Genomic DNA, 26,203 nt, shown 5'->3' on the forward strand with positions numbered 1-26,203 from the left:
ACATTGAATCAATGAACCACATTGATTTTGGTTTTCAATGCTTGTTTTACAGTTCATAAGTCATGAGTAAGACTTGTGGTGCTGGTGTGATGCTGTCCAGTTGTTGTTTTTTTAAATGTATCTTTTTGTGCTTTGAGCACCGCAAGCCAAGCTTTATAGTCATAGCGACATCTTCCCATTCTATTTGAGAGAAGGCAGACATCTCTATGGCCAATATCTCCAAAACTAGACAACACACACCAAAAACAAGAAATGAAGGTTTGCTTCTGTGTGCAATTGGTCAATGCTCAGGCTATGCATCTGTTCCCACACTACCCTGCATATCATACCAGAAACATATTGTTCATGTCCCAATATACAGTATGTCAAATGGAATAGCCAAAGACACCAGGATCTCCAACTGCATCTGGTTGCATTTTGCAGTATAAAAGCCAACATTCATTTCTCGCTTTTTTGACCCACAATCCTCAGCATGCTTGGGGTGGTTATTTTATATTTTGTGATTTATGTCTATTAAGCAAACCCGACCAAAAAGGTAGGCCTATGCAACTACCACCATCTTCAGGCCAGTATGAGTTATTACAACAGGATTGAGTCACTGTCAAGGAAAAATCCACTGTACACTGGCAAATGTTGTTTCAATGCACTGGGATAGAACCTGAGCCACTGCTTTGTCGCCATGATCCGGCAATATAGCTCAATAGAACGACCAAAATTCAGCATTAAAGATCTCTCAACATCATATAGCTTCATGACCAAAACACCAACATGGCAAAGCAAAATGTGTGCAGTTAACAGCACACTGCCAATAGGCTACATGTAGCCTAATACAGCCAATACTTGAAGAATAATATAACAATAACACCAACAGGAGGACAATTTAAATGTTAAGGAAAATGCATGGAGTGAACTGTGCACTGCCAATACATGTGACATACAGCAGCCAATACTTGAATAATAAAATATATTGACTCACCCATGAAGCTCACTTATCGAAAGGAGATGTGGCTGTCCTTCATGCTTGCACACTTCCCTATGGCCTATTGTAGGACCTCTGGTTCCCGTTGGTGAATGGACACAGACCATTGGCATCGACGTGGTCACCCTATCCCTATGTCAATACTATAGTGGGGAATTCTAACCAGCCAAAAAAAAAAAAAAAAAATTGTAATTGGTAGCACTGTCGCCGGGTTCGATTCCCGGGTCAGCCCGGGCTCCTTCTGTGTGGAGTTCGCATGTTCTCCCCGTGTAAGCGTGGGTTCTCTCCGGGTTCTCCGGCTTCCTCCCACAGTCCAAAGACATGCACGATGGGGATAGGTTGATTGACTCTAAATTACCCGTAGGTGTGAATGTGAGCATGAATGGTTCTGTCTCTACATGTCGGCCCTGCGATAGACTGGTTACCTGTCCAGGGTGTACCCTGCCTTCGCCCAATGACAGCTGGGATGGGCTGGAGCCGTCCCAGCTGCCAGGCCCCACGCGAGCTAAACGTCCACGCGCATACATCTGCACACAATGCTGTCTGTCCGGAACACTGCACGTGTAAGTGGGGCCAGAATATGACGACACATTGCAAACAGTTTATGAAGTAAACACATTAGAGTTTTATAACAATTCAAAACAAACACGTTATTGAGTCTGACATTGGGAAACGCTTCTTCTGTACAACAGCGCCCACTGGTGGGGACACGCTGCACAGGCATTTAGTGTAACATTCAATTGTGATCAAATACAAAGTAGTCAACGGTATCTTGGGGGCTGCAGTGTATTTACTTATTCTAGACGTGATATACTTTATACTACTGCATTGTGCTTCCCCGAATCTCCCATGCCCACGTGTGCGCGTCCACACGGAGAAACAGGAAGCAGAGCGAGCGACGGACGGTAAACATGGTACGGGGACCGGGATGAGCTCGTGCCGGCGTTCAGTCGTGCGGGAGCTCGCTGTGCAGGAGGAGTGACTTCACAGCTCCGGACCGCTGCCAGGGACGTGGGAGGGATGCACGAGGACCGTAGCTTGTGAGGAGGTATGTGACGCGAAAAGAGAACTTTTAATGAGAGTTTAGGCAATCTAAACTAAATCACTGGCTGGACGCATCCTCTCACCTGGGCAGCGCGTGACTCGCTGTCACGTGTCGCAGGTGGAATAAAACAGCGTTGGCGACAAGCAAACATCGTTTTGTAAAACTTTGCTGAATTCTACATTCTTTGCTAAACTTTTATGCTGCATAGACTGCGCGATCCAGGCATGCTTGTAGCTGGTGTCGTAACATGATACACGTTTACGTGATACAAACGGTGTTGCTTTGGATCAAAACAATGAACACAAACGAGCCTTAAGTGGTACATTTGCTTAGGATCATATAACTATTGTCTTGTGTTGTAGTGCGCCAGTGACCTATTTTTTGTGTCCAAACTGCGCACTATTTCGTCAATGAGCTATTCTTTATGAGAACTGGAAAAGTACCCTGTTTGATGAAGAAGATCAAGGAGTGATATTTAAATTAGGAGACGCGAAACAGCTTAACTTGGTTTGCACTGCTTTTTATTTCCATCGAATTTATTCTGAAGGTCAGATAGATATGTTTAGACTCTCACACACATAACTTTTCTTATGGTTACATTTATGCAAATGCTTGTATCAGTTATTTTATTATTTATTTTTTTACCATTCCTGAGCTCTGTCCCGTCACACTAGTTTCCTGTGTTTTGAGGGCACATTTGATTCAGATTAAGAAGCTTGACCGCCTCTGGTCCTGAAGGTAGAGATGTCAGACTGTTGTGTGTTTGTGTCATCTCAGAAGATGTAACACCGTTATTGTGTTGTCATGGTTTGATGTGGAACGTGATCATATGATTGAACCGTACACATGTTTATAATCATGTCACATCCTTGGACCAGTGTGGAGCAGCAGCAGCAGGTCATGTGGCCAGCTCTTTTAATGGCTTAATGCTTGACATTCTTGGGTCAGTTATCTTTTTGATTTCAAACCAGGAAATAGTGCTACTTTGTTGCAATCGTTATTGCAATGGTCAAATTTTAAGGGTTAGGGTACAGTAAAATGAAGATAAATATATGTATAAATAAGCATACTGCTGTGGAGATCACTTACATTTATTTTAGGCAGCTCAGCCTCAGCCAAAAAAAAAAACATTTTCTTTTAGAATCATCTTGCACCTCTCTACAAGTCTGCCTCTGTCATAACTTCACGAGAGTAGAGGAATTGATGTTAACGTTTCATCCACGCAGCCCACCGTTGTGACCCAGTTACAAGTCATTTCCTCTGCCTTGTTGTGTAAAAGTGTCCATCCTCTTCTGCACACATGAGCCTCATTTTCCAAGAAGAGACTAGACCAAGACATGGGGGGAAAATGTGATTTAAAATAATTTGCTCCTCACTGTGGTTACTCACTAGAAGGGAAAAAAAGATCAGCAAAGATGTGATGAAGGGTAAAGTGAGCATGCTTTATCGCATTATGTGGATGTGCAGTGAAATATACTAATTGAATGATGAATGACATCCTGTTTCATGCATTACCCCCCCACATAGTTTGAATCGGCTTAACCAATTCAGTCGTGTTCTGAGACTTCATATGGATCCCTAGAACTTCAGTGGCACCACATGCTAAAAATGACAATATTTGAACACATAGCAATCCATATCACAGTACATTAAATGTATATACGTGTACAGATGTAGACATTGTACTAGTATAGTAAAAGTCATTTAGAACTACAAATCACATGTACCGTCCAGGCTGCACACACTTCACTCAACACTCATCAAATAATAGCAATGATACAGCATTTCATAGATAGTGGTATTAAGCCATGAAGGTAGTTTTGATTTGATTTGTTCGAGTTCAGTTACAGAGATGGCATATCCATGAAACAGTATGATTGTGGATTGATCCATAGAGTAAAAACTCTTTTCAGTACATTTTTTGTTAACATTTTTAAAACATAAATAATTGCTTTTTTAATCGGATTTGTGTTTCCGTATTAAACACAGTGCAACAAAGTAATGCATTGCAGAATTCTGAATTATCTCCCGAGTTACACAAGAAGCAACGTGGAAAATACAATAATGCCATAGAAAACGGCACCGTGTAATCTCGGTATAATAAAAACAAATTAAACTCAGATTTTGTTTTTTGTATAATTGCAGAAGAGCTGTTTCTACGCTCCCAAAACTGGAACAATCCTGCGGTGGGAAAATGTCTGACTGGCTCCTTTGAGAAGTTGTTGTTGAAAACGGCAGCGGTGATAATGAGTTGGAACAAGCACTCATGTGACTTTATTTAGCTGATAGATGTTGTTCTCATGCAGAATGACAAAGATGAGAGAACTTCATTCTGTCTGCCTTATTAACACACAAGCTATTATATGTCATCGGTGTCCCTGAATGCAAACCTTTCTTTTACTCCGCTCTCTTGTCTCCGCTACTTTCAGTGGTTGTGATCCAGGACGTCTGAGTTGGCACCTTGGCCCTGTTCTGCTGGCCCCCCCTGGGTCCTGGGCTGGTGTCAGTGATGGCCGACTATCTGCCTCCTGTTCTGCTGGAAGCCTGTGTGGTGGTGGGAGCATCTAGCGACAAACTCAGTGAAGTCTACCAGGTATTTGTCTTCAAACGCACCCAACACGCCTGCAAACTGTATTAATAAGGGAAAAAAAGACACTCAGGCATCTTGAAAGAAGGAGTCCAGTTCTTCGGTCAAACCCTGGTGGTATTGTCATCAAAGATTGAATGCAGCCTCATTCCATTTCATTTGGACGTTTCTATATCTATAGGTCAACTTATACTATTGTTTTATACTAGGGTGATACTGGTTGTAGGAGCCATATAGATATTGCAAAACCTGTTGTTAGTCATTTACGGTAATTTATGATCACGGGGTTGTAGGAAGTAAGGGTTATAAGCTGTTCACCTGCATTGTTTCTTTGTATGAATGGAAGGAGAGGGGGTGTTGGGAGGAAGTCTACTTTTTGCTGACTGCTATCGCACACTTTTGTTATTGAGCCATTGCACTATTTTCACTGTTCTCGCTGTATCGGGTACCGTTGAAGACCTGGGACAATAAATTCCGAAAATCATATAAGGATTCAGTTCATGATTGACAGCCAGTGCGTCGAGCGACTTTCCCCCGTTCAGCCTCTCGGTGACTAAATACGTTTTTGTTGCTTGGATCGTCACCACTTTACTGGTAAACCCCATGTTTTATTAGCTTTTTATTCTTATGAACCAGACTAGTCCTACTGAGATCAAGCATTTCTTTTTTGAGGGAGACCTAGCCAGGAAATCAATGAAAACTTAAAACGTTGGTAAAAACAGTATCAAAATGCCCAAAATTCAAAATGAAGAAAAGCAAAACTGGCCCATTGGATTTGAACCTCTTTCTGCCACATTTCCTATCTGTATCTTGAGTTTCAGTATTTAATGAAGACATAATGTTTAAATGTATAATGTGTAAAGATTTCTGTTTACCAAGTATCTTTACTTGCAGTAAATAATTGTGCAATGAGGAAGGCAGATGAAAGTGACCATTGGGACGCATCAATATTGTCTAAATAATGTCAGGATCAGTTAATCAGCTGTTAAAATACATTGTATTTCTTTTCTCTTCTGTTAACTAAATGTAGAATATGTGTAATGTCGATGTCGATTATCCTCCATCCCATCTCACACTCAGGCCTTTAACAATGGATCTCCAGAAGACCACCTGTTGGAGCCGGAGGTACTGCACGTGCTGGCGCCTCCCTTCGTTAGCAGACCGCAAGCCGAGAGTGAAGCAGTGAGGTCTCACGGGAAGAGGCGGCGCTCCTTTCTGAGGAAGAAGAGGGAGCCTCCTCCTCCTCCTCCAGCGGCTGCAGTTCCCGGCCAAGGTGTGCTGCCTGCTAGCTGGTCTGGATCCTCTGTCCACACATAGACACACAGCAGGTGTTAGTTTGTTTTTCAAATGTAAAACTTCTGTGGAGCCACAAACATGTAGTCTGCCTCGAGGTTTGTGATTTGTTCCCTGGCCTAACTTCACCAATTTTACCATTAGAGAATTGCGTAATTTAGTTTTGTATTGTTTCAGCAGGTGGAAGTGAAGATGTCAGTGTTCCTAAAGACATCGACCTAATGGCTTTGCCTCAACTCTGCTTCCCGGGTATTTGATATTCCCTGACATACACGTACACAGTCCCACAAATTTGGGTAAACGATTTGCATGTCGTTCAGCCACACGGTAGTGAAAAATGGACATCTTGTAATGATACTGTGTGTTTACATGTGTGGATATTTGTGTCTTGTTTCCAGGTGGGCTTCAGGTAACCAATGAACAGAAAGATGAACAATTCCACTTCCTGGTTTTCACTGACGTCTTTGGCAACAAGACCCACGGAGTAGTAATGCAATGTCACCGACCGATACTGGTACGCAGTACAACACGTTATACTACACACACAACAGTTCACCCACATCTCAGCTGTGATTAAAAACATATTTAAGATACAGAAACAAAAATAAAACATAAATGAAAGTTGTTCTCTCTTGTTTGGACAGGAGGGGACGTCTTTAGTCCAGAATGGAGCTGGATCCTATAAATCTTCCAAACTGTTTTCTGCGTACAGTTTCTGTGTCATATCCAAGTATCCTTACTTCACTGCACTTAAAGACTGCCTGTCATGGTGAGAAACCAAACCGCCTGACTAATTGAGCCGGTTTAGTTTTACCATATGAATCGCATCACAATCTCTGCGTCACTTTCTCTGTGTGTTCTTGTCTGCTAGTCTGTTAATCCAGCTCCGAACCTGTCGTTTATCTGACATGGAGGAGAGAGTGAAGGAGTTTGCAGCCAAACTGGCACTGGTGCCTATTCCCCCTCCTGGACAACTGCATCTGGTGTGTACTGTGTGTGTACTGTGTGTACTGTGTGTGTACAGTCTGAAGTCAGGTACACACATTGTGATTCACAATATCCAGATAATCATAAAATATGCTTGAAACAACATTTTGCGTAAAAAACCAACATAACTATTGTATTTTTTTGTGAAAAATAATACAATAGTTAGATGATCATAAATGATAGGTCTACCTGCATAAATAAAGGATACATAAAAAAATATGTAATGTAATAATGTATCCTATTTTTTTTAAATTAAACTAAATTTTACCATTATCCGAATAATGGAAATGAACCACGATCAACTTATTGTGAGTTTTTTTTTATTTGGAAAATCCTATATCGTCCAATCCCTTGTTGTAGTAGTAGTAGTAGTAGTAGTAGCAGCAGTAGTAGTGGTAGTAGTAGTAGTAGTAGCAGTAGTACAGTACATCCTGTGACTGTGATGCAGCCAGACAGAAGAAGACAGACTATAACTGTGTGTGTGTGTTGCAGATGTTTACCCTGCGTCCTCTGACCATCGTGTTACCACCCAGAGAAGACAAAGACCACCCAGCTGTAGATTTAGACCTCCATCTGCCTTTCTTTTGCTTCCGGCCGCAGCAACTCCTTCAGGTACAACTCTCCCTCGTTGTGTTGATGTGAGTGAACCAGGAGCAACTTCATATTAACTCTTTCTCTGTTTGTCTGTCCCCCGTCTGTAGGTACTGTCTTGTCTGCTGCAGGAGCAGCGGGTGGTCTTATTTTCTGCTGATTGGGCCAAACTCACGCTGGTGGCAGAGAGCTTCCTGCTTCTTCTTCAGGTCAGTTGAAAATCTGTGTTTGCGTGTCTGCAAAGGGAACCACAGTGTTAAAGGTGCTATATCCGACATTCAGGGCATTAATATGGTAGCAAACTGTTTGCTATATAAAGATGTAGAGGAGTAATGTCTACCTGCAGGGAATGAAGTCACTCAATAGATCATATATCATATATAGATCATATATGATACGATGTAATAATGATTAAATGTTTCTTCCAGCCTTTGTTGTGGCAGCATCCATATGTTCCGGTCCTGGCCAGAGGCATGCTGGACTTCCTCATGGCTCCTACAGCCTTCCTCATGGGCTGCCATCTCAGCCATTTTGAAGAGGTCGCCACTGTGAGTGCACAACCCTTCAAATCAGTTAAAACCTCCAACACAGAACACATTTGATCATCGAAAACAGTGGAATATTGATGAAATAATTGGAATGCCGTGTGGTTAATACATTTAACATACTAATGTTATATACTAAATGTATGGTAGCTTTTTCATAAAATATATCCATCTCTGATTCAGAAATGATGAAGTTAAACTTATTGATCGAAATAAATACATAATTAAGATGGTTACCTACAGCGGGTGTCAGTCCCAGTTCTGAATGAATACTTTGCATTACATCTTATGTCTTGTTGGTTGTGTTCACAAATAATATTTTTGTGTAAACATTTTCATGTCAAAATGAGGAATAGATGAATTTCATTCCTGATCTTCCTTCCATCCAGGAAACCGATGATTTGATCCTCATCAACATTGATAAAGGAAGTGTCTCCACTTCTTGTTCTGAGACTCTTGACCTCCCAGAGATCCCCCCGGCTGCTGCTTACTGCTTCACACAAAGGTGCTCACAGCTGGTAATCTCTGCTAGCACGAGGAAAAGAACACAGAAACACAAATAAACAACAAACAAATAAGTGACATATAGATTTGGACTTGGACTGTTGCAGCTTTACTGATCCTTTTCTCAAACTAAGCAAGACATACGAGATAAGTGTCGACTGGTTTATACAGTGTGAGTGTGTTTTCCAGGTGTCAGTCCTTGCAGATACATTTTGACCTGTGTCATTGCCACCATGCAAGCTGCACTGATATCAGTGAGCAGCGGGCACAGAGAAGAGCCTGGCAACACAACCTCAACCAAGACATCCAGAGGATCGCACTGGAACTCATCGTCAACATATTCAGGTTCTGTGTATGCTCTTTGTGCACTCAGATCTAACTATATATGTGTATGTATAGTTAATGTCTGCATGTATGTATATAACAGGGATGTTAGCAGTCATCTCAACTATGAGCATCGAGTGTTTAACAGTGAGGAGTTCCTGAAAACCAGAGAGCCAGCTGAACAGCTGTTTTACAAAAAGGTAAAGAATAACTTGGTTAAACAAGTGGCGTATATGTATTATTGTTACTTAAATGAGTGACACATTAGTTGACGTCCCTGAGCAGACACGGGGTGCCGGTTCAGGTGCTCATCTACTAAATAACTCTGCAGGTGTTGGAGACGCACATCTTCCATTGCTTCCTCAAGGATCGCCTCAACAGGAAAATGGACAACTTTGCTCGGATGGAACTAAGCACTCGTTCTGAGATGCAGAAGTAAGTTATTAAACTGCTCTGAAAAGCCTCAAACCACGTTGAGTCAGTAGCACGACAAATAACCACTGCATTTCTCTTTTCTAACTGTGTGGCAAAATGCAGACCTTTAAAGTATTATTTCTGGGGGGCTTAGCTCAGGAGGTAGAGCGTTTGGCTGGCAACCGCAAGATTGCCGGTTCGATCCCAAGTTCCTCCTAGCTGAGTGCCTGGTGTCCCTGAGCAAGACACCTCACCCTATTTGCTCCTGACGAGCTGGCTGTTGCCCTGCGTGGTTGACTCCGCTGTCGGTGTGTGAATGTGTGAGTGAATGGGTGAATGTCAGTCATTCCTGTAAAGCGCTTTGGAGAAAAGCACTATATAAATGAGGCCATTTACCATTTCTGTCATGTGTTTTCAAGGATGAAGGCTATGGTTGAGGTCCCACGCAGACCCACCATGCAGGAGATTCAAGCCCGGAGGAAGAGCTCCGTCACAGGGATCACGCTGAGTAAGAGGCTGGGGATGAGCCTCCCTAACCTTGGAGACGACCATACCATCAGCTTCCAGAGAAACACGCTGCTGACCAGGATCATCATGTCTGACCCTGGTGAGACAGAGCACTAAAAGACTAAACGTGTTCCTGTTGGCATCCTCCTTCTCCTCATAGTTCCTCTCTCCTTTCCTACCTCTTTGTCTCCTAGCGCAGAGAACTCCTCCTAAAGCAGCGAAGGTGTTTAAGCTCCCAGAGTTCCCAGCCTCCATGTCATTCCACTCCGTCCAAAGTTATTACAGCGAGCTGATCCAGCAGCTTGGCAAAGTCATCTTCTCTGTCCAAAATGAGAACTCCACTATGCTGGCCAGGTATTCAGCTTTGATTAGGCACTCCTGTCTCCAAGTTGTGTCTGTTTCTACGTCCAAATGCTGGAGGATTGATTGCAACATTCTTCCATGTGCAGATTCTACTACTTGCGTGGTTTCATTAACACACTGTGTTGGCGACGGCTGGACGCTCTGGGGGATTTCCAGAACCTCTACAAGACCGACACGGCCATCTTCCCAACGCAGCTGGTCACGTGGCTCGTGGACTCGCTGCACCGAGACGAGAGACAGCAGGCTGACAGGAGACCTGAACTCAAGAGACTAATCCTCAAGGTCAGTTTACAGAAGCATGCTTCCATCTGGAAGATGTGGTGGTTGGAGGGCAATCTCTATATGTTTGGTGATGTGTGTCTCCCCCTGTTGGTGATAACGTAGTGATGATGGATGTGATCTTGTCTGTTTTCTCTCCTCTGTTAGGTGAAAACAGAGAATGAGAAGATATTGACGCAGCCTGACGACCACGTCAAAAAATTCCAGCTTCCCAGAAAGCATCTTCACCGGGAAGAGTTTGTCCGCTGCGTTCAGGAGTGTGGGATTGTTAAGGACGTAGCAACCATACACCGATTGTTTGATGCTCTCACTGATGGTAAGTTATGAGGCTGGATGATGTGTGTGTGCTTTAGAGATCTGTTCATTATGGATATTTCCTCCTGGTCAGACAAAGACTATGTAGATTTATTCTGTTTTGGTTGTAATCAGTTTTGGGGAAATTAATAATTTAAAACTCTTTACCTCAGAATGACAACATGGGGCACCAAGTGGCAGTTTGCACTCACTGGTTCAGGTTGTTTTAGAATGGTTTTCTTATTATTCTTATTCTGACAGGTTGTGGAATTGAGGAGTCCATTAAAGCTGCACTAATATTTGTACATTAACAATGGATCAAATGTGTATAACATGAGAGGATACACCCGTGGTGACGAAACAACAGTTATCACAATTAGCATGAGTTGGTAGAGACCCAAACTATAGCTGTAAAGAGTGATTATTCTATTTGCTAAGGTGGCTACATATGTGCTGTATGTGTAAATACATTGCACTGATTCAGAGGGAAATCAATATCACAGATTTCTAGTAAGTACTTCATAGGAAAATGCAAACTGGACTTGCTGTGAAATCTCAGTGTAGAGAAACATAAAACATGTGAGGAAAAAAATAAGTGATGTCGAGGGTCCTAAAATAGATTCAGACTTAAAGTTGTCATGGTGTGATAATAAGCTCCTTCACACAAAATCTTTGAAACCACTCCCATTTTTTCCAACGGGGATTTCTCCTTGTTTGTTTTGACTTGTGTGAAAGGCAATCATGCATGGCTCGATGGAATGGAAAAAACAATAACATGAAACTGAATGGCTTGTAATCGTGATCTGGGAGTCTGTTTTGATCATTTTGTAACACATGACACATTAAGAACAATAACACACACTATTCTCAGATATATGAGGTTGAATGTGGAAATGGCTTAATCTGTTTGTGCGAGTGTGGTAATGTTTGTCTTTGTCTTGTTTAAGTTTGTTTTTCTGACCCAGGCCAGCCGAACCAGGTGGACCCTGAACTCTTCAGAGTCTTCTACACATTCTGGAAGGAGACGGAGGCGGAGGCACAAGACGTCAACTTGCCTTCTGAGGTCATAGACCACCTTGACAACAGCGAGTGTGTCTACAAGTTGTCATCGTGTGTCAAGACCTCCCACGGCGTCGGGAAAATTGCCATGACACAAAAACGCCTGTTCTTGCTTACCGTGGGACGACAGGGCTTCCTGGAAATCACAAAATTCAGAGACATACAGGTCAGGTGTCTTTCCTCCCCTTTCTCTGAAATAATCTTAACCCTGCACTCTTATTTCAATAAATCCCTCCCCCATCGTTGTACAGGAGGTGAAAATTGCCTCAGCTCCCTTCCTCCTGGTCCGGATCCCTTCCCTCCACATCCACACCTCTGGTAGGCTTGAGGTGTTTGAGGCCAACCTGAAGGCAGAGACCGAACTCTGGAACCTTGTGGTGAAGGAGATGTGGGCCGGACGCAAGATGGCTGACCAGCACAAGGTGTGAACTCTGTCCTGTGACCTCAGTTACAGTGAATGAATGATGGGTGGATACTCGTAGAGGCTGGTGTTAGTGTGACCTCACCATCATGCTTCGGGGGGCGTGGCTTCTGCCAGGCTGCAACCTCTGGTTCTAAAGAGTGAAGCCAAGGCGGATGTACCTTAAACTTGCATTTTCTCTGCTAGCCATCAGGGGGCGACTCCTCTGGTTGCAAAAAGAAGTCGCATGGAGGTCTATGAGAAAATGACCATACTTCTAACTTGATTTATTATCTCAGTAAACATTGTAATCATGAGTTTATGGTCTCAATCTTTAGTTTCAAGTCTTCTTCAATCCAGCATGATGTTCATTTAGTACATGGAGGTCCATTTATAGTCAAATAGACGATAAAGCAGGGGATGCTTTAGGGTGGGACTACTACAGCGTTGCTCCCGTGGCTACCAATGACATTGTCTACTAAGATGACTTTGACCCGTGGCTGTACGTTTGACTTTGCATTACGAAGATAACTTCGTTAACGGCTTCACACCAGAAACCAGATAGATGCAGTAAGGGTGCTGCTCTGCCTACAGCCGTGATTTAGTTACTTATTTGACAATGCAAGTCCATTTTTAATGTAAGTTTCCATTTTTAATGTGAATCACTTACCTCTTGAGTTAATGACGGTGTACTATACTAAGATTTCTTTAACATAATGTCTACTTGTTGTCTCTTTAGGACCCCCAGTACATGACTCAGGCTCTGACCAATGTCCTGTTAATGGATGCTGTCATGGGCTGCCTGCAGACGCAGCGGTCCATCATCGCTGCCTCAAAGCTGGCCTACTTTGATAAGATCAAACATGAAGGTCTGGGTTCAGTCTTGTGCTGCCTTTCTTTCCATACTCAAATAGTATCATTTGGTTTAATCATTTTATCTATGAAATGGCAGAAAATAGTGCAGGAAATGACATCTATAAGGTTGCTATTGTCCAAACAACAGTAAAAAGCAAAAAGAAATATCTGGTTTACTGTCTCACAATACAAATAAAGGGATCATTGATTAATCAATTGATTAATTAACGAATGGTTTTAGCTCTAATTTTTTGTTTCTTTATCACTCTTACCCTCTCTCTCTTCTCCCTTCACCTTCTCCGTCGTATTCATTCACTGTGTTTGTCTCCAAGAACCCATGATGGTGCCGAAAACGACCTCAGAGACGCTAAAACACAAGATCAACCCGTCACTGCACCTAGCGGAACCCCAGACTGTACATTTGCTGTTATACACACCAGGTACCATGTTGTGCAGTTCACAGTGTGTGTTATTATCGGTTTGTAGTGCCCTACTGTCACACAGTATATCTCCCCATTGTCTTCTCGTTGATATTAACAGTCCTTTACAGGTTCCACGTATCGATAATCAGATCATGTGTTCACACACAGAGGCATGTAATAACCGATCCACATAACCTGGTTAGTCCTGTTGTGCTGTGTATTAGCAGGCAGGATACTAGCTGTATTGTTAGTGTTAACAAATAATAGATTGTGACCGAACAAAAGCACCTGGAGGCTACTGGCCTGGTTTGAAGTCATAACTGAGTTAAACTAAATGCAGCAGATAAACAAAAATGTTATAGATTATAGATGTGGCTGACATATACTGTGATTTAGTGTCTATTAATATGGTAATGCAAATTACACAAGTGCCATCTATCTAATTGCTATCCTTTCCTATGTATTTTTTTATTTTTTTTTATTCACTGAAGACATTTATTTATACTGTGGCCCACACATTCACTGGTCCCTGCTCTCTTACCCTTTATCTCTTTTCCATATACCCCAGGTCAGTTGACTTGCAATGACTCTGAGGGTGAGATGAACCCGAAGCTGTGGGTGGCTCTCAGTGGGGGGAAAGTGGTTGTGTTCGATGCAGCGAGCTGGTCCATGCTGCAGGACTGCATCCAGGTCGGAGAGTCGCAGCTGGTGAGAGCAGGCATGCTGTGCTACATCGCTGGGAGGAATTATTTAAAAGAGGAATGCCACCAACTTTACACATCAAAGTGGCTCCAGATGATGCGGCACAAATTTTGTAGGCCAAGCCTGGATATTTGCATTGCACTGGTTCCCTCGACATAATGCCAAAGGGATTTTTCCATTGGCTTTTGGATCAAAAATATAAATTCACAAGAGGGATATTTACCGACATGTTTTATCATGAAACCCATTCAAAAAAATCATTGACTTTTCGACGAGGGAAGCAGAAGTACAAAAGTACAGAAATATGAAGTAATTTCCAGGTTCCTGCAGCACACTATTCTCTGTGTTAATGTCTACTGGAGGCTTCACATAATGGCTTTAATACAGTTGTATTTAAAAGTAATATTGTTTTGATGAAACAGTAAGTATTATGTTTTAAATTAGTAATGCAATTAGTTGCATCTCCTTTTGGAGGAGTTTGTTACAATTTTGCTGGTTAAGAAATGATTGATGACGCCATCATTAATGGGAACACATACTGAACATTTACACTGTGTATTTTGATTTAAAATCAATATAGACCTGTATGCTGGGATCGGTCCAAGAGCAGGTGTGGATCGGCTCTCAGGACTCGGTCATCTACATCATCGACACTCACAGCCTGTCCTGCAACAAACAGCTGACTGAGCACCGGCAGGAAGTGACTGGACTCACGGAAGACTCCAGAGATCAACACAACAGGTGATGACCTCTAAGTCAGTAGTCCGTTTGATCAGGTTGATCATTAATTGTTTCAATCAGTCGTTTCAAATGAAAGCTTCAGCCACATCCCTTCCCCAGTCAGCAGACGTACTCCTGCAGCAGCGACGGGACCATTCTGCAGTGGGATTCGGCCGGTCTCAAAGTGAAGCGACAGTTCCACCTCAGCTGTGACCGCCTCTCCTCCATACACATCTATGACGGCACACTGTGGTGCTGTGAGTGCACACACGTCCCTTTTGTTTTCTGCAACTCAAACACTAAGGCTTCTAACTCTTCTTTGCTATCGCAGTCATCATCATTTTACAGTCTGAACGTGCCTGAACTCAACACTGCTGCTGTCCAACAACAGAGCCCGATGGTGGTTGTTGAAAAGTGTCCGTGTGTGCAGGTTGTGGCGACAGCATCGTTGAACTGAAAAAGAGTGGGACGCCACAACGAAGGATGGCGCTTCCTGATGACATCCGGAGCATGCCCAGTAGCTTCAGCAGCTTCATCGTCATCCCAGAGGTGACGTTGCAATCCTGAGCTAACATGTTCACTTCAGCAAGTTAGGAAATCGGTCTGCTGTTAATCAGCAAAGCAATTAGGGATTGAAACCATTATGCAAGCCAGCATTGAACAAAAAGAATAAAAACTTATAAAAACGTTTGACTACAGATAAAATGCTTCTGTCAGTGTTGATCATTATCAGGGTGTTTGCACATGCTGCAAGTACACATGTGACTTACCCGTCTCTGTGTGCGTTGGTCCCAGCGAGGTGAGATGTGGACGGGCTGTGCAGACTCAGGGGAGCTGTGTCTCTGGCGCATCAACAACCACAGGAGTCCTACCAAGAGAATCCCCCTGCCGGGCAGTTCAGGAGTCACCTGTATGATTCGAGTCAAGGACCAGGTGAGCTAGGATTTTACAACATCTGACTGCTAACTTGTCTTGTATATACGTAATGTGCTACCTTTCCTCACGCCCCTCCGCTCAGATCTGGGTGGGCTGTCGTGGCTGGAGCGGTATCGGAGGTCAGTGCGACGGTCAGCTGAGAAGTCAGGTGTTGGTGATGGACGTGGAGAGCCACAGTGTGGCGAAGGAGCTGCAGGCCCATTCAGACTGCATCCAGACACTCTGCTCGGCCGAGGACCGCTACGTCCTGAGTGGATCTGCACGCCGTGATGGCAAGATCGCCATCTGGAAAGTCGAGTAGAGAACAGAGATGGAGAACGCAACAGAAGAGAAAGAAGTAGCAAAAATGTACATGCGAGTACATAAACAAGACACTATGAAATGTTTACCCTTAGCTATTTGACTGTGATGACGAGATGGTCATGTGGGAGGTTCGGTACACTCAAGAAGACAGAATGGTGAGAATGAATAGAGGTGCAGAGGAAAGTTATTTTCTTTAATTTGGAGTATCTTTTGTTGCAATATTCCAATACTATTAGTTAAAATCACAAAATTAAAAATGCAGCTCCTATTTCGACTTTAATGGAGGAGAGCCCTTCAACAATATCTATGCTGTACTGTATGTGACAGATTTGGTTTCTGACATTCACTGTGAAGGGCAGATCATTACTTCTTGGAAACAAACCTACACCAAGATGTGAAAACGGTCAACTCGGTGCCTTGAGTGAGTTCTTTAGCTTTTTGTCTACATGTCAACAGCTGTTAAATATTTAATGTGAATGTCATTCATGTTTGCTAATAAATTACATGTTCAGGTATCATCGTGTGTCACCTCCAGCCAGATGCACCCTCCTGTTTCATAAGCCTTTAGAAAGCAAATGAACCCGGCTATAATAGCTGAGTGATCAACAAAACACATCAAGCAATGGAGAATACAAAAAAGGACACTTGTTTTATCGATTTGAGGTCATAATCAGTCTTAAACTGTTTTATTAGTACAAATACAATGCAGCCACAGTTGAACACAGAAATCTTTGTGAATTATCCATTGATGACTTTCAGTATTTACTTATCTAGGCACTCTTGAATGTTAATATAATGGTAATATTAAAGACGATTTAAGCTATAAATACATAGATCACAAAGTAATGTGGATGCTTGGTCCTCTGGGTTGGCAGCATTCTGTTTGAGTGATTCTTTCATGCAGATGGTTGGATGACATGAAGAGCCTCTCTGGTCTCAGTAGTATAATTCCTGATCCCACCAACCTGAGAGATGACAAGCCATAGATTAATGAATACTGAACAGATGCAGAAATGTCAGTGATGACGGATGTATGGACGTTATAAATAGTTAGAAGAAAGGGTAAAGAATCCTGGCTTACTTCCTGGATATCTTCTGACTCCTAACTTCCTAATCTCGTCATAGACGAAGATTAAAATTCCATATGGAACGGGAACGAACCACCACTGGACTCTGGAGAGAAAACAACACGTAATATTAGACCACAGGCAATAGTTGTTTTTTTTAAATCTCACATGTGGAAAAAAAATTGTTGCAACGAAAATGACATTTCACCTTCAGGCCGTGTTTTCACAATAGTTTGATTTAAATTTGTACTCTGAATTCACAACATACGGGCCGATCTTTCTTCTAATCTAGTGTGAGCTTTGATTTCAGATGGTCACTGCAGTGCGTCTTTACCTGATAGGCATGAAATTGAAAATATTGGGCATTCCAGGGCAGTAACACAGCAGATTACCCAGAAGGAGCTGAAAGACTATGGCAGAAACCAGGACACGGTTCCTGGACACAATAAAAAATAAAGCAATTAAACACGCAGCTGGAATCAATCACAAGTAGAGTTTTATTCAATTGTGACAAAAAATTGAATTTCCTACAAAGACTTCACATTTATTAAGCTAATTAAGATATACTCTGTATCTAGTTCAACTTATACTTGAACTTGAGGCTGGGCAAAATGGCCAAAGTCTTCTGTCACAATATAGGTTATATCATGTATAACGATATAGCCAGTTTCTTTTGGTTATTCAATAAATGAATCGTCTATATGAAATGTATGTGTGAATCAGGATATCTTGATATGATTTCATCACAATACGGTTCTTTGAAAGGATGAATTATAGTGAATTATCGCCCAGCTCTAGTTTAACCCTGCAAAAATGTGTATGTCGGCTGTTTTAATGGTGTGACTACAGGAGGAGCAACAGGTGTAACCATCTTGGAATAATGCATGAAGACTCTGAAGGTTTGGAGGTGTCCATGTTAACATGACACAAACACAGAATCAGGTGTTTACTGACCTGAAGAAGCCTTGCTGGAACACAGAAAGACGTCGGGTTTTCCTGATCAGCACATCTGAGATCTGACAGATCTCTATGCTGACGAAAAATACAGTGTAGCACGTATACTGCTGGTACAACCTCTGACTGAACGACTGTAGGCAGAGGACATAAGGGATGAGTTACTTGGTCACTTTGCTGACAGAAATTCTAATCTTTCTTTGACCCAACCACTGTAGGATGAACACACAAGACATAAATGTGCCCAAAGGTAGGATCTCAAGTGTGTACCAACCCATTCTTGTCCATAGCTGTCCTGTAAGTCTTGATTATGAACATCCTCCCAGTGACCACGCAGGCCGACACACAAGAGTGGAAACCAGCCCTCCTGTGCCATGGCTGCGAAATAATCTGTAAAACCTGCAAAAGACTGGATGGCTCCTGAAAAAGGAGAGAAAGAAGAAATAAAAACAGGTCAATACTATCTTAAGGGTGTATCAATCTAGCTCAAAGGACGTGTGACACCATTCAGGTTAGATGGCGTAGTGGCTCAGCCAGAGGGACTCTGTTACAGTTATTGTCTTATCCGCTTTGCTGTTGGAGGGCATACCAGTGGGAGACATGTCCAGCAAAATCTGGGCTATGTGTGTATTCATAGAACTGGAGATACATTCAGGTACACACACACACACAGTCTCACCTATCTGGAAGTATGAGTACACAGCCAGAGATTCGTTTACCAGACGATGACAACGAGGGTTCCTGGGCTTCAGGTGCATGATGTCACTCTCTGCTTTCTCATAAGCCAGAGAAACAGACGGGTACTACAGGACAGACAGGAATACAGGGACAGCATGTCACGCTGCAGCAGATATGATAGTGAGGAAGACTGTGATGTAGCTAAGGTCACACCATCACAGGAGAGTGTGTGGTGATTCAAAATCAAAGTGTACGGGTCACGGTGAAATGTTATATTTAGACACAATCATCATCTTTGAATAAAGAAAAGGAAACAGTGTAATGAACCTGAGGAATGAGCTTTCTGGCTGGTCTGGTACGAATGACGTTTACTCACGATGTCGGTGGCCAGTTCGATGAAGAGAATAGTGATGCAGCCCAGAGGAAGAGGCACGCTGACGGTGATGTAGATCAGATATGGAGTCAGCTCAGGAATGTTCTTGGTTAATGTGTAGGCAATGGACTTCTTCAGGTTGTCAAAGATAAGACGGCCTACACACACAACACGGTTGTTGTGTTAAAATACGCGGTTCATTTGTTCACTTTTATGTGTACTTTAAAGGCCCATAGTAACCACCAAGATGACATTGTGTAAACATTTTAAAATAAAGTGCTCTTTGTTAGGGGTCAGTACTGTACGGCAACCTCTGGGTTAGGGCGTACGGAGTTAAGATTCTTTGTCAGACACAGTTTCTCCTCCATGTCTCACCTTGCTCGACTCCAGTGACAATAGATGCAAAGTTGTCGTCCAACAGGATCATGTCTGCAGCATTCTTGGCAGCGTCTGACCCAGCGATCCCCATGGCAACACCAATATCAGCCCTCTTGAGAGCCGGAGAGTCATTCACTCCATCACCTGTCACTGCGACGATGGAGCCCTGAAGGATGAAAGATAAAAACATTCATGCTGGATATGAATCCATACAAATCTCTTCCCCTGCTGCTTCCTCATACCTCCTCCCAGGGGACCATATTAAAATAATCTGTCTATCCCTGATATTTTGCTTTTATTATTGATATAGTAAGTTTGCTTCGGATGGATAGCATTTTTAAATAATGAAGTAAAGTTCACTCAATCATTACTGGATAAAGAGGGCACAATGTCAGATGTGTGTATTTACCAGACGCTGACAACTCTCCACAATAATCAGTTTCTGTTGAGGGGAAGTTCTTGCAAACACCATCTCAGGATGGCTTCGAAGTGCGTCGTCTAGCTCGTCGCTGCTCATGTCTTTCAGCTGACCACCGCTGATCACACAAGCACGGGCATCCCTGCACACAGACAACACCGTCAGTTACAGTCAATGAATAGACAAGTCGCAGTCCAGTGAACCTCTTGTGAATTCTGTAGTTCTGCGTTGTAGTCACATACAACGAATTAAACATTGTACTGTTATGGATAGACGGTCAGGTTTCTTCATACGTCACAGAAATGAGCATCCAAAGTGTGGACAGCAGTTACACAAATACCTCTTGTTGACTTGTTCGACGGGAATACGCTTCCTCTCTGCGATGTCTTCCACTGTTTCACTGCCTTCTGAGATGATACCAACGTTAGCTGCTATTGCCCTTGCTGTAATTGGATGGTCCCCAGTCACCATGACAACCTGAAGTTCCAAAAAGTCAAAATGTTATATCTAATGTTATATCTACATACACAGACATAAATAAATGCACAAATCCAGCCCAGTGGGGCAATGTGAACGCACCCTGATGCCAGCAGTACGACATTTCATCACTGCGTCGGGTACAGTGGCTCTGGGAGGATCAATCATAGAGATGAGACCAGCAAAGCACAATCCTGACGTGGGGAAATTCATCTCATCAGGGTCAAATGGACAGCCGCGAGGATACTCCTTCTCGTTCAGATAGAGATGACAGAAACCTGGGAGGGGAAACAAGAACAGTAGATGATCAAATTCACCAACAGAAAGTTCCTATTGTATATTACAAAACATGTATTAATGAATTTGTTATCAGCTAGTACTCCCTAACCTAGTACTCTCTCTCCCAGTCCTCCCAGGTCCATGTAAGCTGTCTGGAAGGCTTCGCTCCACTGCTCATCCAGAGGCAGCTCCTGGCCTTTTATCAAAATGGTGGAGCAGCGCTCTAGGATACGTTCTGGTGCTCCCTTCATCACCAACAGGTAGCGTAGGTCCAGAGGATCCTCCAGTTCATGGATAGACAACTAGAGAGAGGAGGTGTTGACAGATGTTTAATCAGAGCACACAGACACACTGTGAATTAGAGGAGTTAAGTACAGTAGTGTCTTACTGTCAAAGTAAGAAATTCCAAAGATAAGTATAGTCATTGATCAAGAATGACACACAGCCCTGCTTTCACCTGGAACTTATTGGTGGAGTTAAAGGGAAGTTCCACCGCTTTCTTGAAGCGGTTACGGTAGTCAACGACGTTCCCTACAGTGAGCTCTGTGAACTTCAGCAGAGCCGTCTCCGACGCGTCTCCCACCACCAGCCTCTGTGTGAGATGGTAAACATGAGATCCAAATGAGGAACAAATCTCTTCTTAGAATCATTTTAAAAAGTGGGAAACAGGCTTCTTTAAACCAAAGATAACAACGTAGACAAAACACATAATGTAGAAATAAAACATGAAGCTAGAGCAAGATGTGACATCTTGTCAGCTCATGCGGATGTTGACAACAAATGTCTTGAAACTGAACGTGTACCTTAGGAATAGGTACACCTTCCTGATCAGGTCTGAATGTAGCCCTGTTGCACAGGGTAGCCACTCTCGCCAGGGAACGCCAGGTTTCTGATGACTGATCAAAACTCTGGCCTGGAAACCACACAATCACACCATTACTGAAAGATTACTCAAATGTTAAATCATGTTCAACCGCTTAAATACATGCAATGGTTGAAATAGCAACAGACAATTTAGCTCATTGTCGCCTATATTATTATTTCATTGTACCATTGCTCACAACAACAGGAGATGAACAATACTCAGCTCTTGTTCGTGTACCTGACTGATCTTCAGTGGTATCAGCAGCGTGGATGTGGTTGTCGAACCAAAGGTGAGCTACAGTCATCCTGTTCTGGGTCAGGGTACCCGTCTTATCGGAACAGATCACTGAAGTGGAGCCTAAACACACACAGTTTAAAAGTTATACGTGGTCACTGTGCATGCATGTGGTAAGAACTTAGACTCATCTTCCAAAACGTGTCAAATCCCTGAAATCACAACGAACCTAATGTCTCCACAGCCTCCAGGTTCTTCACAACGCAGTTCTTCCTTGCGAGTCGTTTAGCAGTCAGAGACAGACACACCTGGTAACAAAGACATGGGCTGTTAATACAGAGCCTGCAGCACATTTGAGGAATTAAAGCATCAATCAATCATTTTGCTATTCACTGGTCACTTGGTGCCATCATCCAATAGTGAGCAATCATTCACTCTAGATCTGAAATTCACATGTTTTGCGGTGACTCACAGTAACTGTGGCAAGTAGACCCTCTGGCACATAAGCCACCACAATAGCCATGAAGAAGATCATGGCTTCCAGGAAGGCATATCCGATGAACATGGCAACCACAAAGAAGGTAAACCCGAAAAAGATTGCGAGACCGGCGATGATGTCAACAAAATGTTCAATTTCGATGGCAATGGGTGTCTTCTCGTTGCCCACGCCGCTCGCCAAACTGGCAATCCGACCAATGATGGTACGATCGCCTGTGCTAATGATCATACCAGTAGCTACACCTGGAGAGAGATGACAGTTATACTTATGTTCACATTAAACAAATACTTCACTAGATGATCTTGTCCATGCTACTTGTATGCATGTACATTTACTGCTTATTGTACTGTACCTTCCAGACAGGTTGTGGAGAAGAAAGCAATATTTCTGGTCTCCAGTGGATTCTCGTGAGTGCATTCTGGACTCCTGGTTTGCGGTTCGGACTCACCTGTCAAGGATGAGTTATCCACCTGGCACACAGTGTATGTCATTTATCATTACATGCCCACATGACAAATGATGCTGTTAAACACTATATAAGTACTAAGTACATTTCACGGGCTGGCCTGTTGAGGATGACATTACTACAAGGTTTGAAAATGGGATTTCACTTACCAGTAGGTCAACTTTGACAAAATGTCAATATTATGGAGAATACAGTATAAACAGATTCTATGTGGACTCAACAAGGCTGAGCTTGCCTTATGACACATGTCATTAGTATATGTGTACAAAGTGTGTGTGAACTACCTTGCAGGCCTGACTAGTGATGATGCGAATGTCAGCAGGGACTCTGTCTCCTCCTTTGATCTCCACCAGATCACCCACCACCAACTGGTAGGCGTTGATCTGGTTCTTCTGGCCATCCCGGATCACAATGGCTTGCTACATTTTGAGATTGGAGTAAAATAAGAAAACATGAAAGTGGATGAATTCATACTAAAAGGAATGAGACTATGAACAATGTGCAACATGAAGCTGCACTTCTTTATTGGTTACGTGTGACTTACCTGGGGTACCAAATTTTTGAAGCTGGCAATGATGTTGGTACTTTTGAATTCTTGGTAGTAACCAAAGCAACCAGTTACCACGACAACAGCAATGAGGGTGATGGCCAAGTACAGCTGGAGTTAGAAAAAAAGATGTAACCATAAAAACGGTGCCAGAACTGGTAGCTAGCAATGACCTGTTTGAGTCGCTGTCCTCCCTTTCATGTCTCTCTCTGATTCCTCTTGTTCACAGAAATCCACATAAGCCATGGATGCATCTTTTTTTTCTGCGGCGCACTAAAGCAGAAAAAGTCTAAATGGAAACACAACTCACATTGTCAAAGCAGGTGACGTTCCCTCTTGCAAGTTCAATTCCAAAGGCGATGAAGCAGATGACAGCCGCGACCCACATCAGACACTGCAAACCTCCAGCCAGCTGCCTGGCAAACTTCACGTACTCCGGAGTTCCTTTGGGAGGCTTCAGTTCATTAGGACCGTCTCTCTCCAAGACTTGAGCGGCAAATGTGGAGGTCAAACCCTGTGGAGAGAACAGAACAAAAAAAATAAGTGAATGAATGAGGATGGTTGGGTTAAGAATACACAAAAAAAAAACGGAGCTTGGAAACAGAATTTTCTTTGAACCTCAAGGACCCACAAAGGTAAATATGGGAGGGTGTTAGACATGGGGCAAAAGGAAAGTGATTATGGAAATGTCTTACCTTGGTAACACTGGTGTTGTACCTCATTTCTAGTTCATCAATTGTAATCTCATGGTCGTCCTGCAGGAGGAGACATATTGCAAAAATCCATTGAGAGAAACCAACCCAAGCTTTTAAAGGGCAGACTGAAGTGAGTGAAGGTGACTGTTCGTAGCTGGTTGGTTGTACCTTGTATAAGTGGACAGAGAGTTCATTCCTACATATTCTCACTATTGTGCAGCCCCGAGGTGTCCGGCTTTACTTACTATATCCATTTCTTTCTTCATTCCCTCCAGTTTATCCTTCTTATTGATCTTTTTCTTCTTCTTCTTCTTGTCCATATCTTCATCCATCTCAAACATGTCGTACGCGTCCTGAAGGCAGATAGCAAGTGGCAAAGTGTTTGTAAGCATACAGAATCGTCTGACTGGATTTATCGAGTGATTCACTGACATGAATTGAATCACCTTAGTGACTGATTGAAACTGTTCCTTGAAGAGAACACAAACGATAATTCAATAGATATACAAGAGGGCCACCTACCTTTTTACTCATGGCTGCAGCTGTGTAAGGGGACTGCTCTCCTAAATCAATGGAGGTCCAGACCACTCGATCCTTCTTCTTGGCCCCCGAAATGTTGGCAGTCAGTTAGGGTCCTGTTCCAAACACACACCCTGTTTCTATCTCTCTGCCGCTTGCTCTCTCTCTCTCACACACACACATACATACACACAATGGTCAGAAACAGAACTGATTATCTGGAAAAGTCTTTTATACACGAAAACTCCCCCTTTTTTATGCACATGCGCAAAATCACCTTTGGACAAATACACACGTTAATACACACTTTAACAGGACTACCTGCGTAAAATGGTACCTCAAGTAGCAACAATGTCACCTCTAGGCAGGTCACACACAACACACACATCTCATATCTCCCCTCTGCACGTTTCTTTTCCTGATAAACTGATTGTAGTAAAGAGTGCAGGAACAGTGAAGGTTAGCACAGACCAATGTCATTCCTATGAGTTTGCCTAACATTAAACTGCATCAATTTAGACCAAGTCCTGTCCAGGGTGTACCCTGCCTTCGCCCAATGATAGCTGGGATCGGCTCCAGCCCCCCCATGACCCTGAATACAGGATAAGTGGTAGACAATGGATGGATGGATTTAGACCAAATTGTGCACTAAACAACTAGTCCACTATTGGCCATTAAGTCATTCTGGAAGTTGAAATTGTCTTGCTATAGAAAGCATTTTCCGAACTGAAAATCACTGGCTTCACCAGTCCCAGGCGATCTTTTCTGCTGTCATATACGCAATGTACTAAGACAAGAGAAGAACTGGACACATATTCAACAGCTTGACGGCTGGGCCACCACCACCCTAGACAGTCAGTGATACCCTGTAGTACAAAACCAAATGAAAAGGGAGAAGACATCAGGGAGAAAAGCAGCTGGAGTTAATCGCCAGTCACACCTCATCCCAGATCAGCAGCAGTGCCACAATAGGTAGCATCAGCCAAATAGGCAAGTCAATGGTGTCAGCATGTCCACTACAGTTGCTTTTCACCTCCTCCTCCTGCAGGCTAAGTGCTACAGTGACTGGCTGCGTGTTTGCTCAGATGACCATACACTCCTTCTGTCCACATTTGATTTATACGATCCTCTCTGCAGGTGTGTGCACCTCATTTGTCAAGATGCCTGCAGACTGTAATTTTAGAATAACTGTTACACTAGTAACCTCTTTTGTTTTGCTTATAGATCCTATGGATCACAGAAAATGAAATAAAAATCCACAAAATCATGACCTTAATGGATAATCAAGAATATCAAGAGCACAATTGTTCAGGGACATTCCAGCACTAACCTGTGGTACGCTGTTGAGGGTCATTATATCAGATATGCGTCAGCAGGCCTCTTTACCATGCTCTCTGAATATCACCTCATTCTAGGACCATTACACTTGTAGAGGGTTAAACAAAAAGGCATGCTATTTTTGATACAGTTTCAGATAGTGATCCTCACAAAATATTACTACTCCCCAACATAGAAATCAACTCCAATTAGAATTATTTTGATTCCTATAATATGGTTACTATCCTGTATTGTAGGGAATCAAGTTCAATGGAGGTCACCCTGTCCCTTAACTGTAACCCAGAACATGTTGCATGCTGGGTAAATA

At 42.9% G+C, this 26,203-nt stretch overlaps 2 protein-coding genes across 5 annotated transcripts; one reads left to right on the top strand and one right to left on the bottom strand.

Moving 5' to 3' along the window:
* Positions 1–1,903: 1,903 nt before the first annotated feature.
* LOC311024985 (DENN domain-containing protein 3-like) lies at positions 1,904–16,624 on the top strand. Of its 4 annotated transcripts, none has more exons than XM_084027623.1 (28): positions 1,904–2,027; positions 4,454–4,617; positions 5,692–5,884; positions 6,082–6,153; positions 6,303–6,418; positions 6,549–6,673; positions 6,776–6,887; positions 7,384–7,503; positions 7,593–7,691; positions 7,911–8,030; positions 8,417–8,532; positions 8,721–8,876; positions 8,959–9,055; positions 9,187–9,290; positions 9,689–9,876; positions 9,971–10,130; positions 10,226–10,421; positions 10,566–10,734; positions 11,660–11,937; positions 12,023–12,193; positions 12,911–13,040; positions 13,359–13,466; positions 14,017–14,156; positions 14,731–14,891; positions 14,991–15,127; positions 15,301–15,419; positions 15,666–15,803; positions 15,889–16,624. In XM_084027623.1, exons 2-28 carry the CDS (start codon positions 4,534–4,536, stop codon positions 16,105–16,107), a joined length of 3,828 nt encoding a protein of 1,275 aa, XP_083883749.1. In that variant the 5' UTR covers positions 1,904–2,027; positions 4,454–4,533; the 3' UTR covers positions 16,108–16,624. The 4 variants fall into 4 exon arrangements, 3 of the variants coding, with proteins under 3 accessions (XP_083883749.1, XP_083883751.1, XP_083883750.1); XM_084027625.1 differs by having other exon boundaries at positions 11,678–11,937; XM_084027624.1 differs by having other exon boundaries at positions 6,085–6,153.
* Positions 16,625–16,861: 237 nt separating this feature from the next.
* Positions 16,862–24,691, bottom strand: LOC311024175 (potassium-transporting ATPase alpha chain 1). Its single transcript, XM_084026461.1, has 24 exons — positions 24,562–24,691; positions 24,285–24,392; positions 24,040–24,099; positions 23,655–23,858; positions 23,342–23,455; positions 23,082–23,216; positions 22,684–22,801; positions 22,305–22,573; positions 22,062–22,140; positions 21,836–21,955; positions 21,537–21,646; positions 21,191–21,325; positions 20,843–21,035; positions 20,557–20,732; positions 20,318–20,454; positions 19,969–20,119; positions 19,557–19,725; positions 19,185–19,339; positions 18,810–18,933; positions 18,405–18,550; positions 18,131–18,264; positions 17,511–17,612; positions 17,191–17,282; positions 16,862–17,074 (listed from the first exon to the last, which is right to left on the bottom strand). The coding sequence occupies exons 1-24, from the start codon at positions 24,571–24,573 to the stop codon at positions 17,046–17,048; spliced, it is 3,072 nt and encodes a 1,023-aa protein (XP_083882587.1). The 5' UTR covers positions 24,574–24,691; the 3' UTR covers positions 16,862–17,045.
* Between the last annotated feature and the right edge of the window lie 1,512 nt (positions 24,692–26,203).

Source organism: Eutrigla gurnardus, assembly GCF_963514095.1.
Source record: "Eutrigla gurnardus genome assembly, chromosome: 14".
Lineage (NCBI taxonomy): Eukaryota > Metazoa > Chordata > Actinopteri > Perciformes > Triglidae > Eutrigla > Eutrigla gurnardus.